This window comes from Colias philodice, chromosome 28, assembly GCF_061535455.1.
Source record: "Colias philodice isolate Cphi_HAF_F1 chromosome 28, ilColPhil1 Martin Lab GWU primary, whole genome shotgun sequence".
Taxonomy (NCBI): domain Eukaryota; kingdom Metazoa; phylum Arthropoda; class Insecta; order Lepidoptera; family Pieridae; genus Colias; species Colias philodice.
In genome coordinates, this window is record NC_143113.1 from 2,572,208 (window position 1) to 2,591,651 (window position 19,444).

Here is a 19,444-nt window from a genome sequence, read left to right on the forward strand (position 1 = left end):
CAGAAACAGTCAAGTCGATAACATTTGTGACACTTTACAAGTTAATTAGAAATTTTATCAATTCCAAATAATTATTAACATTAGCTGATCCACTCAATTTTGTCTATTCTCAAAATAAATATTATTATTTTTCCAATATTTGTAATGTTTTTCATATGCCTCCGTTAGCCGTTATTAATTATAATAAATAAAATAATAAAAATCGTTTATTTAGAAACAATACATACAAACAAAAACAATTTAGACACGACGATCGCCTCAACTAGGAATATACCTGTGCGACGATCTGTAGAGACGATCGACGCCTTCCTCTCCAGACTTAGACAGTATTGTTAATGTTAATTTAACTTATATACTATTACAGAAAAATTATTATTACACATTTTTTATTATAAGTATAGAAGTTAATATAAATAAAACAAACCGGTGAAGGTCCATTATGAGTTCCAGCGGACCAGTTGACCGCTTCCAGCGCTGGTCTGGTCGTCTCCACTGAACGAACTGAACCGTAGCCGAAATCCTATCAAAATTGGTATAGTAATTATTTAAAAATAAAGAAAATTAACTGTGTGTATATCATTGAAATATGTACAATAAATAACTATGCACTCATAATCACGCTTAAATATTGTCCGAAGCAAAACTCTGCCTACGTATATAAGGCAGAGTTTTCTTATGATAGACTTTGAATATTACTGCAGCGAAATAAAGTGTTTATTACAACAAAACTGTGTTATAGAAAGCCTCTCGGATATTTTTGATGACCTTTTAACAGGCTGTGAGTATAGTTGTATATAGTACGTCATTGACATGCTGCTAAAAAAATACAATAAAAACTTTTGCCAAAAATAATTCACGAGATGTCTTAGTAACATTAGTAAAATTGAAATTACAAAAAATAGTATTTTTTGCACTATCTAGAAAATGACACTTTGAATTTTTGGTAGGGCTATTGGTTACGAACCTTTTAATTTCTCACCTGCAGTCCATCATAATTATAAATATTTTTTTATAAATTAAAAGAGGGTACAACAATAAAATACTTACATCTTCAACAGTAGTTTCGTGTTGAGAATTATTGCTGGCATCCGACAATGAACGTCTGTGTTCCTTTGGTGCTGGCGCTCTGTTAAAGATAAATAAATCAAATAATTATATCAGACATATTTGTACTTAGTAGCATTTATATACTACGGTAAGGTAGCCTATGTTCTTTCTCAGGGTCTAAAGATTGTCTGTGCCAAATTTCATCAAAATCGGTTGAGAGGTTTAAGCGGGAAAGCGTAACAGACAGATAGACAGACAGAGTTACTTTCGCATTTATAATATTAGTAGGGAAGTATGGATGATAAATATATACTCTATTTACAATTGATCACTAATTCTTGTAAAATGTAAATAAATGTTCAATTGTGGATGCAAAATGCCTCAATATATTTTCAGTAAGATTAGAAATACTAAAACATGATATAACTATATAGTATAAAGTAAAGTCGCTTCCCGCGTCTATGCAACGGATTTTGATGAGATTGTTTTAAACAGATAAAGTGGTTCTACTTATTTTTCAATTTGTAAAGCGGACGAAAAGCTAGTCCTACTAATATTATAAATGCGAAAGTTTATGAGGATGGATGGATGTTTGTTAATCTTTCACGCAAATACTACTGAACCGATTATAATGAAATTTGGTATGATGTAGGTAGCTGAAGACCCAGAATAAGACATAGGCTACTTTTTATCCCGTAAATTCCACAGGAACGTGAATTATGCGGGTTTTTCTTTGAAATCGCGAGCGAAGCTGCGGGCGGAAAGCTAGTGGATACAAGAATATATACCTCTGCAAAGAGTCAATCTTCTCTTGCAAGTCATATTGAGAAGACAGCAATTTCTGCCTACTTTGTCGTTCATTTTCTAATTCTTGACAGAGCGCTTTTTTCTCTGCTTCGTGTTGTTTGTCGCGTTCTGAAATTATAAATATATTAAATATTATTGAAGTGAAACTTCTTTATCGGGGTTGGGAAAAAATTTAGTGAAACATTTTTTCGTTACGCGTGACATTTTTCCGTTACGCACCATCTTTTTCTTACCCTACCACGCGTGATTCGACGTATTTCTGTAAAGTTGCATGTAGTAAATTATTTTTTGAAAAATAAGGTCATAAAGAAGTTTCACTTCTTACGTGTGTACACTAGTACACGCACACATTTTTTATTGTACATATTATTTTCTTAGATATAAATGTTAATTTTATGCGTGCACACTATAATTAATTTATATTTGGATCCTTCTCTAGCAAATTTGCGGGACTAAGTTGCAAGTAAACTGTCTATGTTGTTGGAGTGTTATAAATAATGCTTTTATTTTTATTTTATTTTCAGTAGCATTCTTAAAATGGCTATATCTTTTATTTGGTTGATGATTTTTTGAAATAAAAAGCAAATTATATCACCAATAAAAAGTATAGAATTTTGTGTTTTAGCCCCATAGTCCTACTAATATTATAAATGCGAAAGTTTGTGAGGGTGTGTGTGTGTATGTTTGTTACTCTTTCACGCAAATTCTACTGAACCGATTACAATGAAATTTAGCACATATATAGAGGGTAACTTGGATTAACACATAGGATAGTTTTTATCCCGGAAATCCCACGGGAACTATGCGGGTTTTCTAGTAAATAATAATGTTGATACAATTCTCTATAACAAGGTTTACATAAAAATATCAGATGACAGGAAAATGATATACAGTCATATATTAGGTATAAATATTTTCATTGACTGTTTGATAAGATTCGTTTAAAATGAATTGTCATGTTTCTCTATTAGACTACAAGCCCGCATAGGACAAAAATATGGGTCAAATGAACCACCATGGGACATATCTAGAACGATAGCAGAGCAAAAAATAATAAGATTCATCACTATGCCGTCACTTATAAGCTGTCCAACTGAGTGCAGATGAGAATTGAAAAGTACAGGTAGACTCGGTAAATTTTGGTCATATATTTTTGTACGGCATTCTTAACCATCGATAGATCCATTAAAAATAATAAGAAACCGCTCAGTGCCGTACAAAAATGTTGGTCCACCAAGTCGGAATTTTTATTTAATTTCCGAGAGTTACCGGGGGTAAATTTGGTCATTTGACCATGTACGGCATCTGTGTCATACTATTGCTATACTGCTTTTAATCCATTATTCCGCAACGCCGTACAAAAATCATGGGGACAAGGGGAAAAAATCGAGAGTTGTAATCCCCTCTCTTTCCCCACTCCAGGGGGTCATTTGACACAACACGAAATAAATTTATTTTTAAAGTATTTTATGCATAGATAATATTTTTTCATGTGCCGTACATTTTCGTTGGTTCAAAGGGGAAAAATCTGAAAAAGAAAAAAATCCATATAACGAAATGTTTGCTTTATATTTTTATAATAAAATATAAATATACATTAATATTAAGAAGCTCGAGGTGGTTAATTATCACCTTGGAAAGTCGGAGTCAGGTGGAATAGACTCCGTTAAATTGATGAACTAATAAAAAAGCTATGAACGAAAAGATGTGAATTATATGCAATCAGTCCATGAATACAGGTAAAGTCACAAGCAAATGCTAGTAATATATACATATTCAAAATGTACAAGTAAAGCGCTTTCAAATGATACCAAACACTGCATATTTATCTTAACTTTATTTTTTTACTCTGTATGTTTTGTCCGCTAGAGGGCGCCACATTAGATTTTGTGAAACCCCATATAGCCTTTAGCTAGCTGGTCGTTGGTTATCCAGTGAACAATTCAGACGCCTCTAATGATATGTCATTTGTCGAATTCTGATAAGTAGTTTAGAAGTTACGAGGGAATAGATGAACATACATACATGACCTGTAAACAACCATAACCCTCTTTTTGCTTTGCCGTAGTTGGGTAAAAATATGTTAATGCCGTACTGTATCAAATGGCCATAAAGCACTCTTAAAATTGTAGCTTTCGTCGCTTTCATCAGCCTAAAAGATGTGGTCTGCACAAAAATGTACGGCATCGTTTTTTCCTAATTTATCTATGTTAATACTATTTAAAACAACGGATAAAGTGTAGAAAACTATTATATTTCATTAATCTACGATGTTTAAACTTTAACAAAATTTCTGGTTTTGCATTTCTCTATAACTTTTTTTAGAACGGTTTCTTTTGAACGGCAATACTATACAACAATTGAATTTTACAATATCATGTTTAAAAAAAAGTTCCCGTACAGGGTCAAATGACCTTACAGCTCTTTATATCAAGAATTCGATGAAATTAAGATGATTATTGGTATACATTTAAAAGAACAATTATTTTTTTACGGCATTGCTTTTAATAGTACTTTTGAGTGCTAGATAATGTTTTGGAACCGAAGCCGTACTTAGTCAAATGACCCCCTGGAGTGGGGAAAGAGAGGGGATTGCATCTCTCGATTTTTTCCCCTTGTCCCCATGATTTTTGTACGGCGTTGCGGAATAATGGATTAAAAGCAGTATAGCAATAGTATGACACAGATGCCGTACATGGTCAAATGACCAAATTTACCCCCGGTAACTCTCGGAAATTAAATAAAAATTCCGACTTGGTGGACCACCATTTTTGTACGGCACTGAGCGGTTTCTTATTATTTTTAATGGATCTATCGATGGTTAAGAATGCCGTACAAAAATATATGACCAAAATTTACCGAGTCTACCTGTACTTTTCAATTCTCATCTGCACTCAGTTGGACAGCTTACAAGTGACGGCATAGTGATGAATCTTATTATTTTTTGCTCTGCTATCGTTCTAGATATGTCCCCTGGTGGTTCATTTGACCCATATTTTTGTCCTATGCGGGCTTGTAGTCTATATCGCCAATGCAATTAAAAAGCAAATGAAGAATTGACGTGTTCAATTAAATTTAAATATTAGTTATTTTATATCTATACGAGAAGTATACAAGGCACATTTATTAACTTTAAGATCGATATTTGAACGTACAAATTAATTATGTGTATTTAAGTAAAGGATATGAAGAGAACGAGCGTTATACTTTTAAAATATTTTGCAATATACACACACAATTACTATCAATTTCAGTAAATTTTACTATTATATTAATTACCTTTCCAAAACTTAGCACGCTGTTCAAACTCTTTCGGCCAATAAGGTTTAGTGTCAAAGTGATCTATATCTTCACTTGTCATTGTTTCCACTGAAGTTACCATTTTTAAACGTTAAATTTATTTTTTTATTATTTTTTTCATATATTTAAGTTGATTTTGATTTCATTTAAAATCGGTTAATGTCTTTAATTTTTAAATATGTTTAAGTTTAAATGTTATGACCATTCATTAATAAAAAGCACTAAACAGATGCCCATATTTAACGATTGCTATTGAGGATATAAAAACATTTTCAGACCACAAGAAATTAAGAATACATATTTGCCCAAAACATTTTAAACCATTAGAAATTAGAATCCACTTGTATTTTTAAAGTCATCATTATATTTTTAAAGCCATAAACCACACATATTATAAGAGTTAGTCATATCAAAAACGTATAATTATATTAGTATAATAATCGTAGATATTTAAGTCTTCTAAGATTACAAAGCAATGAATAGCATATTTCACTTTTCATTTATATAAATATTCACTACACATACACTTTAAGTAAGTTTAAAAACACTTAAACACATAAATTTACAATACACATATACACTTTTAAGCTGGTTTTTCAACACTTTAAAACATAAATAATTATAGTGTTATTTTTAATTATTTTCACGACACATACACTTAAGCTAGTTTTCAACACTTTAACACATTTATAGTGTTATATTTGTAATTTTTAGTTATTTTATTATATGTATCTTTGGTTAATGTAAGTTTGATATAACATCGCGAATTACAATGTTATCAATCAATCATTTAATATTATCTATAATTATCGGGCGCTATCTCAAAAACACTATTAAGTTGATTTTTCGATAAACCAACAGCGGGTCAAGGGTATATTTTTAATTAAACTTGCGTGTTTTGGAAAATTTGCTTTTTTGTACCTAAATAATACACACAATAACAAACACAATCCCATATGACATAGGAGAACATGAAAATTAACTTGTTTTTAACTATTGGGAGTTAAAACATGAACTCTATTAAATACATATATTGTATTTTCATGCCTTTGGAATTTCCAATATCGCCTGTAAAACTTACCTACCTATATATTTTTCAATTTCACCAAAATAAGTTTAACCGTTCCAAATAAAAATGCCCAAATAAAAATTAAAAGACAGAAAACACAGTTGTTCTGAATTCATATATCAATCAACTTATTTTTATCTTAAAAAAAAATTTAATCCTGTTAAAATACATAAATTTCAAATTAGCTAATTAAAGTTTAGCAAAAACCAACCTTCAATCAATAGTTCATAATGTTCCTTATTGCTTCTCAATTCCTTCGCTAGTTTCTCACTCTCTCCTAACATTTCTTCTTTCTCCTTCTTATATTTGCTCTCTATCTGTCTCTTTTCCTCTGCAAGACGTTTGGATGTTTCCTTCTCTTTCGCTAGCTGTTCCCGGAGTAATGTTAGGAAGTTGTCTTTGTCTTGAATGTCTATTTTTAGTGTACGGGCTTCCATTTCCACTTGTTTTAGGTGTTCGAGTTTCGACCTAGAATGTATGGAGATAAGGTATATTTTTGTATGTTACATTTTTGTTACAAGGTTAATAAGAAGAAGATAGTCATAGATATTTTCTGACGACTGCATAGTATGAATCACATAGAAAAGTTAAATTTAATGAGCTTTATAGAGTCCTGAATGCAGCTTCAAATCGCTTTCCTATCTACAATAAAAAATATAATAGTATTTTATTTTCATTACTCTTTCTATAGAATCTATACCTCTATGTTAATTTAAATAAAAATCTTATTTATCACACTCTTTTTTTCATACTGAAACTGTACATATTAAAAAAAATCCTGTATTGAAAATCATATTAAAATGTTCTTCATTTGAAATCCCCAATAAAAAAATGCCTGTTCAACATCCTGAGCATATTCACAAAAAAATCACCCTATACACAGTCCTCGACCACCTCCTTGGTACAGTGGTTGACGCGTGAGCGTAGAACCGAGGGGTCCTGGGTTCGATTCCCGGTGGATACGAAGAAAAAAAAATGTCTCGGTCTGGCAGGACACAGAAGGCTGATCACCTACTTGTCCCTAAAGAGAATCGATCAGTGAAACAGATGTATGCATAATAACCCTTATTATATCAGGCTCAGTGTTAACGACATGAGATACTAAATTTAATCAAATTAATTCATATGTTGTGGCTATTTTAGGTTTATAACAATTTCTGAGCTTTTTATTTTAGTGTGTATTTATAACATAATTTGATGATTGATTGCTTAAAGAATTTGTTCTTTGATTTGACTTTTTATACTCTTTTCATTTATGAAATATATGCTACGTAGTAATGTAGCTTCCAAAACACAATAATATTATTTCATAAAATTATGTATAGACTTTCTTATTAGATGTTTAGAGTATTAACGAATTATTAACGCGTTAAATTATTTGGTTTGTAAACATTGGGTTTGTAAATTAAGCTGTAGAAATAAATGTATGTAGGTAATAGGTAATTGTAATCAGAGGCGGCTCGCCCTAAGGAGCGCTGGTGCAGTGAACTCCCATAAATAATTATAATAAAATCATACTCCTTAATTTAATTATTAACATTAATTATTACTATTTAAAATCAATCGTAATCTTTAAAACTACTGTTAATACCAATGAATATATCCATCATTCCATCATCCCATACACCTGTATAATACCTACTGTATTATGTAACGCGCGAAGCGGTGCGCTCACGATTGCGCTCCAATGAAAAAAGATTTAGTACATTTCCTAATACGAAATCCAATAGGAGTGAAAGAGAGGGTTTTGCCAGAGCCCTGCGCGTGAAACAAAAGATTTTCTATGGAAAAGTAGCAAAATTCGGTGCGCCGCACCCGCAAACGTTGCCGGTTCGTTTTTACCGCCCGGCAGGACAGCGATTGCGACGTTGCCAGTTGCTACGTCTATAATATAAACAAACACTCGACTCTCGAGTCAACTTCAATGCACGCGCGCGATTCATGCAATTTTCTAATTAAAATTATAAAATACGTGTTGAAATAGCCTGTACTTATCAGTATTACTTGTGAGTGTTAAAATGAACAATAATTATAATGTGGCGTTCATTAAAAAGTGTGATAAAACGTTACAAATTCGGCTTGAATGTAAAGCTAAGGGACCGCCACGGCCTGAACTTGATCTTACGCAAAAATGTACGACAAAAACGAAAACATATACGCGTGTGTTTAAATCTGAACAATATGTAAAAAAAACCGTGGTTGTGTGGTTGTGATGAAAGCAACAACAGATATTTACGAATGTCTTGTCGCTTTAAGTTATAGATATTTTTGCACACCAAAAAGAAAGACGTATGTAGGTATTTCCTTTATAAGTAATTTTTTTGATAAATGTACTGCTTTACACCATGTATTTTCAGTGTTTTATTTCAAGTGAACACCCATAAAATTTTGTCACGAGCCGCCTCTGATTGTAATATGTACTAACACTAGAATAAGATGTTACTAATATTATATGGGCTATGTGGTCTGAAATAAATGAATTTTATTTTATTTATTTATAATGCATCTGCCCCTTACCAAGGGACATGGGACTTCACTTCACTTATACACAGTCCTTTATTTTCCCATAAACATCACCCTATATAAACTAACCTCAACTCAGCAATCTGCGCTTGCAACGGCTCAATCATTTTGGCCCTTTCTTGTGAATATTCCAATCTCTGTTGTAGTGAAATAATCTTATTTTCAAGACCTTTATTTAGAGATTTAACATGGTCTAGACTTCGAGCTTCGATGCGTAATTTCTTGTATTGCCTACGAGCTAGGAAACGACGGATCTGCGAAAAAATATTTTTGTGTGTGATTGTGTGTTGGATTAAATGTGTTCTCTTTATAATTTGTCTTTTAAAAGATTAGATTCTTCTCGGTTGAAGTGATATTTCAGACAGACAGACAGACTGTTACTATAGACACAGTTTTTAAGTATATAATCGAATAAGAACTCTTTTTTTTAAAGTTCAATTTTCTGATTAGTACAAAAATATGTGTTTTACATGAAAAAATATTTTCATAAATTTTCTCCGTATACATTAATTTGACATAGTAACAAGTTTTTTTTTAATTCAAACCAATCATTCCTGAGATTATACCGTTCAAACGAACAAACTAACTTATTTTTTATTAGTATAATAAATAAATACTTACAGCAGCTTGAGCGATGACAATCTGTCGTTTCATGTACCTCGCCCTCTTTCTGGCAAGGTAGCCGCGGGCGTAGCGTTGTATTGTGATCGTCTGTTAATATAGTTATTGGTATAAATACTATATTTTTATGAATACACAATATTAAGCACAACTATAAGAATTAATAAGTATAAAAAAATGTTGTCCCGTTGATTTTGTGAGGGTAGATATAAAGGCGTTTTTTTAACTTGCAATTTAAGAGCAAGTCGAACAAATATAAAATTAAGAATTGCCCGTGTGTGAGTAAAATTAATATAATATCATCATTAACAGTTTTAAGTTAGCATAAATAACTAGACTACATACTAAATTACATCTCAGTTAATTGTACTTAATTCCTGTAACATTTCATACATTTATTGGTCCTCCGAGCCGGATCTTTTTTGCTTGTTGCTCTTACACAAAAAATGTTGCACAGATTTAAGTGAAATATGAAGACCTGGTTAAGTACCATACATAAACAGTAAAAACAAACATTTAACAAATAGTGAAGTACCCGCAAAATTACCAACGTTACAAACTTCCTTAACTTTTTAGTTTAATAAAAAAATTCAAAATCACGTACTTTAACAGATACCCTACTTTTTAGTCCTCATTAAAATATTAATAATTTAACTTACAGCATTCAAGAACTTCTTTTCCTTATAATACTTCCTAGCTAGGAAGCCCCTGGCTCTCGCCTGCAGGCCTATCGCGAGGTGACGCAGCTTGTTGTATCGCTTTCGGGCGAGCCAGCCACGCACGTGTTTCTGAATTTTAATGGCGGCTCGGTTGCGCCGGATTTCTTGGGCGCGTCTATAATAATATAATTATTATATATACATACAATTAATAGCAAAAAGTAGCAAAAATTGTAAATTATTGAAATAAAAGAATTCATTGAGATTACATGATGTTTTTGATACAAATTTTGGCTACAAAATTAGAGCGAATGTAAAAACGATGAAATTCAAGTTTGAAGAAAATTTGCTAGAAAATTGAAAAGTTAATTGTAAGGAACAAAAGCAAAAAAATATACTCAAGAACATATTGTAATACACAGTATTGGCTATTGTAACGATGATATAGATTAGAATGGTGGTGATGATGATGTTGGTAGTTGTGATGGTAGGTGTGATGGTGTTTGTGTCTTTGGTGCTAATATTTGTGATGTTGATTATAGTGTTAGTTATGGTAGAAGTGTTGTTGATCGTAGTGTCGTTAAATAATAAACATTAAACGATGTGTTACGTATTTATTTTTGAAGTGAAACTTCTTTAGGCGCGTGAGTAAAATTTCAAGGTCGCGTTATGGCACTACCGCCACGTCATGGAGTAGGGCGACGATTTTTGTATCTTTGTGGAAATGAAACTTCTTTGGTAAGATTTTTTAAATTTGCCAAAGAAGTTTCACTTCTGACACGTGTATTCGGCACTTATATATACCGTCGTGAAACTTTTTGATTAAAAAATCTTGCCAAAGAAGTTTGACTTCTGACACGTGTGCTCTTATATACCGTCTCGCGAGATGTCCCCGTGCGCGCGCCTGTATGCCCCGCAGCGCCCGCACGAGGCGCGTGTAGCGGCGCCGCGCGAGGAAGCCGCGCACGCAGCTCTGCACGCGCACGCAGTACGCGCGCTGCAGCTCTGCGCGCACTTTCTCTAGGTACGCCACCTATATACGTGGATTCTTATGTAAATACTAGCTTTCCGCCCGCGGCTTCGCCCGCGTTTTCAGAGAAAACCCCGCATAGTTCCCTTTCCCGTGGGATTTCCGGGATAAAACCTATCCTATCTCTCAAGTTGGATCGAACTGCACATGGTGTGCGAATTGTATTATAATCGGTTATGTGGTTTAGGTGTCCATTGAGGACAAACATTGTGACACGAGATTTATATATATTAAGATAAGATAGCACGTCATATTATATAGGCAAGTACACTCCCAATAATATTTTAAAAGAAGTTACTTTAACTATAGATTTAATAGCAACTATGGAGTTTCTTGCCGGTTCTTCTGCGTAGATACTGCTTTCCGAATCGGTGGTAAATGTTAAAAATATGTAATGACAATTCGAAAGTGCTTCTAAAAGAAGTCTATTTGAATAAATAAATGTTTGAGTTTGAGTATTTTTGACTATAGAAAGACAGATAAAACAGAGAAAGAAGACTACCAGAATAAAGGCCACCTATAGAATGGATTCTATATCTACTATATCTACTAGCACGTGACAGTCATAGATAGTCAACTAAACTCACAATCGACTATTAAAAGAACGATCTTTTACTGTAGAATAGTAAATAAAGTATTTAGTCTATGTAAATAAAGTATGGTTATTTAGAAGGCGCGCACACAGCTCTGTACGCACCTTACTTCACTGCAGTAATGTTAAAATTTAAGCGACACAATTATTACTCATTAGCGAGCCAGATTAAGCTCTTATAAAGTTAATATACGTGTAGGCAGAGTTTTGATTCGGACAATTTTTGAGCAGCATTGTGAGTGTTTGTCATTGTATTTATTGTGCGTACAGAGCTGTTGTATATTTCGTTTATGATTAATCATTTACCAATTTAACAATCAAGTAATGTTAAACAACCTTTTTTTTACAAATATTGAGTATACAGACTTTGCCAAAGCATTCGATCCTCTCTATCATTATGAATTAATTCATAAGCTTGGTAATAATGGCGTCTAAAGCTATTTTCAGATATCAGGGATTGTTTCTACTAGTACTTGGCTTAATTCGAAACGATACGAGGCATTACAAGAAAATGCATAGTTCTGTACCTTCAGGGTTCCACAGGGTTCACATTTAAGTCCACTATTATTTGTATTCGAAAAATCTAATCTTATTAAAATGACAAGTTACTAATACTGATATAATTTAGAGCCCAGTATCAATCAACGAAAAATCATGTGTGTTACAACAAATTGTGAATTTTCACACGCAGTCGAAATCTAGTCTCCTATAAATAAATAACATACCTGTCCAGCTCTAAAGAATATTTTAGTAGCACCAAACTGATATTTATCAGGCTCAGTGACGTATCTCTCGAGCACACGAGAGCAAGTCTTTTTAATGTCACTACGGTCAATTTCCTTGTACTTGCATAGAAGACGGTATCTGGAAAAGAATGAGCGGATAAAATATTTGAAAATTATGTTTTTTTTTGTATATGAAGTGTTGGTAACAATTCTTTATAGGTTTTTTTGTGGAACTTTATACCTTCAAATATATTATAAAAATTGTAAAAAATGTATTGTTAATAGTTAAAAATAAAACAGAAAAATGATAAAGGGTTTAAGGGATTCTTATGTGTGTGTTTTGATGCCAAACATTCGATAGTAGGACTATTACAAACACGAGGAATTGATCTTTCAATAGCACATTGTAGATCATTCAAGAATATTCATTGTTCACTTTGATAGTTATTTTTAGGGCTGATGTTTCAATCCTTGGTTAAAACTTATTCATCGAATAACGAATTAAACTACCATTTCAAAAATGTATTCTAATTGTCCGTATTTGACAGTTTACAGGTGACATTTTAAAATGTTAGTGTAATACTTTATTGGACGGATAAATTTTAACCAAGGATTGAAAAATCGGAACCTCGTAAAATAATGATTGTACAGAAATAAGTTATTAAGTCAAACATAAATATACAACAGTAAGAATATATTACCTATTAAAGAAATCTTGATACAGCCATCTAGACGGAAAGCCAGCTGCTGATATTCTTATAGTTTCCAACACACCACAAGCTCTGAAAAAAAACAACTAATATTTAATTTTGAACATGTACAAAAAATATTAGATCGTTCTTTAACAAATTTTGAATTTTTTTAGAACCTTCTAGAACGTTCTAGAAGATTCTACTTACCGCAGCTGGTTAACCGCTCGTGCTGCGTCGAACTGGAAGGCCTGTTTCGTATCATTCGGCTTGATACAACGCACATAGTGCGGTGTTGTCGCTGATAGAGTGGCCATTAAAGCTGACAGAGACGCTCTGAATTGTGCGCCTACAGTTTGTTTCTGACCGGACGCACGGCGGGGAGGTTGCTGCAAATAATAGTTGGAATTATTTCAGGTCAAATAAAAATAAATATTTCAGGACAATATTCACACACGGCCCGATGTGATCCCATACTAAACTTATTTTGAATGTTCTTAATCTGCAGGCGGTTGCACAAAACAAATGTATTTTAAAATATAAATTGTTGAAATATTTGTTGAAAAATTGTTAGAAAAATTATTAATGAGGCGATTCGATTGTAAAAAAATAGAAGTGACTTTTGTGAAGGTTTAAGTGGGTGAAGTGATTTTATTTTATATAGTGTTATTTTGGAAAATAGTAATATTTATAATAGTAATATTTTTTTTTTTATGAACTGCACCCTCAAATTTTCAACACTATGAAATTTCAAATTATATTTCATTTTTTGTATGCAATTAAAACGAATAATTTAATATATTTCCCTACTCGAATATTTTTAAAGTGCGCAAAAATTAATAATAACACAATAAAAGACGCGTTTTGCAACCCCTCCTTATTTTTTGTATTCTTTCTCAATTTCAAACATATATTTATGCTGCATTGACTTTCCAATCAACCAAAACTCACCGTAAGACTGCCCACAGGTAAGGACGGAGTAGTCCGTCTTTTCGACGGCGGCGGCAACGTAGCAGAATGGTCTACTGGGCTTTCAGCGAACATGTAATGTATGAGACGACAATTTGTAGCGCCCTTAATACACTCCAACTGTTCTTCTAGAACAGTATCTCTATTCTTTTCGAGGAAACCCCCGCATTGGTACTCTACGTTGTCTGCGAAGTGCTTTATGATGAAAGCTGGAAGGGAAAGTTTAGTTTTTAGGAGGGTAGACTACAATTATATAATTTACTAGCGGTCCGCCCCGACTTCGCCTGTGGTACCTACATGTTTAAACTATCCTATCTCTCAAGTTGGATCGAACTGCACATGGTGTGCGAATTTTATTATAATCGGTTAAGTGGTTTAGGAGTCCATTGAGGACAAACATCGTGACACGAGATTTATATATATATTAAGATTTATTTAACAATTTAATGTACCATTACAAATAATACATAATATTAAAAGAAAAGGATAGAATAATCGGGTAAATAATGACATTTTTAAATCTATGGTAGGTGTGATATTTATTTGAAGTAGTATTGCCGGGAAAATAAATGGATTGGATTGATTAATATACAGGGTGTCCCAAAAAGTAGTGATGAACGGAAGCTGGGAGGTAGAGGACCTAGAGGGCTATCCGAATCACCCCCATGTATGTAACGCGATTTTTCGTATTTTCGGAGTTATGACGTTTTTTTCAATTTTTCACCTATCGCCGAGTACGATGATATTTTCACTCATGGTGATTGGTGACGTCAATTATTGCGCTAGATGCTTGATTTTTTTTTGTTTGCTAAGCTGAAAGATAGGCCGATTCAGTATGGTAACATTTACTATCGTTAGATCTTCGAATGGAATAAAAAAAAGAATTAAATGCCAAGAAAGATAAAATTACCCAGTATGTTCACCACTTCAAGGGCCCGTAAAAAAATAAAATCACATAAAAAATGTTTTCCATTTGGCTTTTAAAAACTTGCTCTATCTATAAGGTAGCTACCCCGCTGTTGCTCAGTGCAACCTGAAAATCTCCGTGTGAAAATCTCTGTGTGAAAATCTCTATGTGAAAATCTCCGTGTGAAAATCTCCGTGTGACAATCTTCGTGTGAAAATCTCTGTGTGAAAATCTATGTGTGTAAATCTCTGTGTGAAAATCTCTGTGTGAAAATCTCTGAGTGAAAATCTCTTTGTGAAAATCTCCGTGTGAAAATCTCCGTTTGACAATCTCCGTGTGAAAATCTCCGTGTGAAAATCTCTGTGTGAAAATCTGTGTGAAAATCTATGTGTGAAAATCTCTGTGTGAAAATCTCTGTGTGAAAATCTCTGTGTGAAAATCTCCGTGTGAAAATCTCTGTTTAAATCTCGGTGTGAAAATCTCTGTGTGAAAATATCTGTGTGAAAATCTCTGTGTGAAAATCTGTATGTAAATCTCTGTGTGAAAATCTCTGTGTGAAAATCTCTGTGTGAAAATCTCTGTGTGAAAATCTGTTAAAATCTCGGTGTGAAAATCTTTGTGAAAATGTCAGTGTGGAAATCTCTGTGTGAAAATCTCTGTGAAAATCTCTGTGTGAAAATCTCTGTGTGAAAATCTCTGTGTGAAAATCTCTGTGTGAAAATCTATGTGTGAAAATCTCTGTGAAAATCTCTGTGTGAAAATCTCTGTGTGAAAATCTGTGTGAAAATCTCTGTGAAAATATCTATGTGAAAATCTCTGTGTGAAAATCTCTGTGTGAAAATCTCTGTGTGAAAATCTCTGTGTGAAAATCTGATTCTGATCTGTGAGATTTTCAATAAGTGACATTTGGCTTACAGTTGTGCGTAGCAGAGAGTTATATTACGTGATGGTCATATTTTACTAAACTATATGCTTATTTATAATGTCCAAAATCAAGTAGGTATATGAATTCATTCAGAAGTATCGTGAAAGGCTGCTTATGGCCTTTCACGATGGCCAGATGTAACGCTATGAAATATCATGGAGCTGTAGGAACGCTTGCAATGATTTTTTTAAAGTATAGATACGTCACCCGGGCACGTTTTTTTATGGGATTTTATTTTTTACGGGCCCTTGAAGTGGTGAACATGCTGGGTAATTTTATCTTTCTTGGCATTTAATTCTTTTTTTTATTCCATTCGAAGATCTAACGATAGTAAATGTTACCATACTGAAGTGGCCTATCTTTCAGCTTAGCAAACAAAAAAAAATCAAGCATCTAACGCAACAATTGACGTCACCATGAGTGAAAATATCATCGTACTCGGCGATAGGTGAAAAATTGAAAAAAACGTCATAACTCCGAAAATACGAAAAATCGCATAACATACATGGGGGTGATTCGGATAGCCCTCTAGGTCCTCTACCTCCCAGCTTCCGTTCATCACTACTTTTTGGGACACCCTGTATAATATTATTTTGGTTGTTTAATTGTTTCAATAAGGAAAAAAGGAATGGTATCTTATATGTTACACGTTGTTATCTATAATTTTACCGCTTTAATATTTTATGTTATATCTAGCTGCTCCGCGCGGTTTCACCCCCGTGGCTCCACTCCTGTTAGTCGTAGCGTGATGATTTAATATTACCTATAGCCTTCCTCGATAAATGAGCTATCCAACACCGAAAGAATTTTTCAAATCAGACCAGTAGTTCCTGAGATTAGCTCGTTCAAACAAACTCTTCAGCTTTATAATATTAGTATAGATACAAAAATGTAATCTCTCAAATAACAAAATATCAGTCACTAAACTCACCGGCATTCCCAAACCTCGGCTTCAAGAAATGCGGGTACTTCACACACTTATCATGTAATTTCCCAACAAAGCCCATATCCGAGCCTTGTGGGACTCTACATTCTTCGTCCAAAAGCGCTAGAATACCGAGCCTGTCTTCTATGAGGTCTATACAAGGCTGGTTGTCGTAGAAATCTATCATTTGCCAGGATATTTCTTCCTGTTAGATAAAAAAAATACATAAATTTGATAAATAATACTTGAATTTGAAAAATAATTAAGTAATAATTGAAAAAGGTGCATTTAATGCTATAAAATATGAAATAATCATTGGCAGTATTAAAGGTCATTAAAATATGTTTAGCAATGTAGTAGAAAACGTTAATTGAATTTAGCAACCTATTTCGTGGAAATAAAGTTCAAAGTCCATTGTATCGTTCAATAGAAAACTCTAAGCCGAGTTATACACGTGTAGGCAGAGTTTTGTCTCGGACTGTTTTTGAATGAGTGAGTGAATGAATGAGTAAATCTAGATGTGTTGTATGCATATACGTAATTGTGTTTAATACAAACACAAATACAGGCTTAAAAAGTCAGTATCAATACAATTTTAATCTTTATTCTATTACATTAATTTGACATGACTAGTAGAAGAATAACATGACTCTTTTACGTTATAAGACTTTAGAAAACGTTCAAAAAAACAAATAAATAACAAACCTTAATATATTCATCTTGTTCCAACTTGAATACGTGCGAATTGAACTGTTGCTGCAGTTTTTCGTTAGCGTAATTGATACAAAACTGCTCGAACGAGTTTATTTCGAACGTCTCGAATCCGTAGATATCAAGGACACCTGTAAATTGAAAAATAAAATAAGCATGGCTATTTTGTAGAGACGAGTTTTTTGTAAATACATATAATGAGCAATGTGGTATTAAAAATATCGTAAATAACTGACTTGTTTCAAACTTTACTAAAATAAGGATCAATTATTCGTTCTGGAGCATAATCATAATGTGTTTAGGCTTGGTTGCATCATATTTTAGTTATCGTTAAGGTTAATGTCAAATTTAACAATAACAGTAATAGTAACTTTTACATTACAGCGAAATGGGTTGGCACTATCGTATTTTTTTAGCATAGTTAAAGTTATCAAAGTCTTAAGTCAAATTACATCTTATTTTGTATTTGACGCCTCAGCTGTTAGTTATTTAACGTTAACAATAGCTTTAACCGGTGAAACACGAGCAATTATAGTTCGTGTTAAAATTATGACATTCTCTATAAAATTGTCAAATGGCACACCCGATTAAGTGTCTTTCACTCATCAATAAAGTGTCTTAAGTGTCCCACTCACAGATAAAGTGTCTAAACTGTCCCCCACTTACCAATAAAGTGTCTCTTGGTATTGCCAGTGTCCAGCGCCCTATTAACCGCCCGTACCAGCCACGCGAACAGCTCGCCATACATTCGCTTCGCTAACGCGTCGCGAGCGAAGGCGGCGCGAAGGCGGTCCATACGGGACACTATCACTTCGTGCGCTGATGCTATGCGACGGTGGGTCAGCCAGCGAGATAGTTCGGCACGAGATACGCCGAGGAGCGAACAAGCGGCTGTTAGGTGCTTGTCTTGTGGCTATAAATAAAATCGGTAATTTTAATCGGTAATTCGATACATAAAAAATTTGCAGTTAAAAATTTAACTTACTACACAACAAACAAACAATCTCAATGAAAAATATCAACAAATATGGTAATTAAATTAAACAGTCAGTCAACTGTCCAACTTATCTCATCATCAATCAATCAATCAATAAAACAAAAACCTAACAATCAACCAATCAATCAGTTAAACTAAAAAAAGAACCAATAAATACAACACAATAGATTTTTGCACGCCTCATAAGCGAAGCGTTGAGGTGGGTACTACTGTCACTTCGCGCAAAACATCTGATTTTTCAAACTTAAAATGTCTTTATGTATCATACATTGCACTTGTAAGATAATACATACACACACATATTAAGAAAAAACACTATTTTTAACGTTCATGATATTTTTGATGTCATTTTTGTTATTTAAACTAGTTAAAAAACAGTTTAAAAAAGTTCTGTCTTGGACGTCCGTGTGTCTGTATGTGCGGATCCTTTTTCTTGTTAACACGATAGCGACCGAAATACTTTACTAATCGAGTCTTTTTTTTTCTCTTACGCTTGAGTATGCTCAGGAATAGAAACCTTTCATTTTTCAGGGTCTGATTCGATGTGGTTTAATTGTTATTAAATAAACAAAAATAATAATTAATAAATATTTATTAAAAAAAATTATGAGGCGTGCACTTTTGGATTTTCCAAATTATTTATTTTCACATTTTAACACAAAAAATAAAACATTAAACGTAACATAACATACATTTTATTATAAAAATCCTCATTCGCAAAATATAAAATAAGTAACATACATGTATATAGGCGCCATCTTGGTTATTCGGATCGCCGTCATCTGGCTCCGACGTTAGTTGAACATTGCCCAAATGCAAGATGGCCGCTAACACTGTGAACATGTTCTGTTGCTCGGATTCTGTTACACCTGTGAAATTGTTAATTTTATATTAATAAATGTATAGTTATTAATCACATAATATAACCGGTATGTGAAATAACCAAAA

The 19,444-nt window shown here is 33.1% G+C and overlaps 1 protein-coding gene across 3 annotated transcripts in view; it reads right to left on the reverse strand.

Annotated features, from left to right (window-relative positions):
- The window catches only part of didum (dilute class unconventional myosin), a 57,674-nt gene that overhangs the window by 19,164 nt on the left and 19,066 nt on the right, over positions 1–19,444 (reverse strand). For all 3 annotated transcript variants that reach the window (XM_089712106.1, XM_089712104.1, XM_089712105.1), the window contains exons 9-24: positions 19,238–19,365; positions 18,166–18,412; positions 17,494–17,630; positions 16,795–16,993; positions 14,014–14,240; positions 13,273–13,451; positions 13,075–13,155; positions 12,374–12,512; positions 10,902–11,059; positions 10,027–10,201; positions 9,368–9,457; positions 8,816–9,000; positions 6,435–6,691; positions 1,836–1,962; positions 1,048–1,126; positions 425–520 (exon numbers count right to left, since the gene is read on the reverse strand). In XM_089712106.1, coding sequence (XP_089568232.1) covers positions 425–520; positions 1,048–1,126; positions 1,836–1,962; positions 6,435–6,691; positions 8,816–9,000; positions 9,368–9,457; positions 10,027–10,201; positions 10,902–11,059; positions 12,374–12,512; positions 13,075–13,155; positions 13,273–13,451; positions 14,014–14,240; positions 16,795–16,993; positions 17,494–17,630; positions 18,166–18,412; positions 19,238–19,365 — 2,504 coding nt within the window. The remainder of the gene's footprint in view (positions 1–424; positions 521–1,047; positions 1,127–1,835; positions 1,963–6,434; positions 6,692–8,815; positions 9,001–9,367; positions 9,458–10,026; positions 10,202–10,901; positions 11,060–12,373; positions 12,513–13,074; positions 13,156–13,272; positions 13,452–14,013; positions 14,241–16,794; positions 16,994–17,493; positions 17,631–18,165; positions 18,413–19,237; positions 19,366–19,444) is intronic.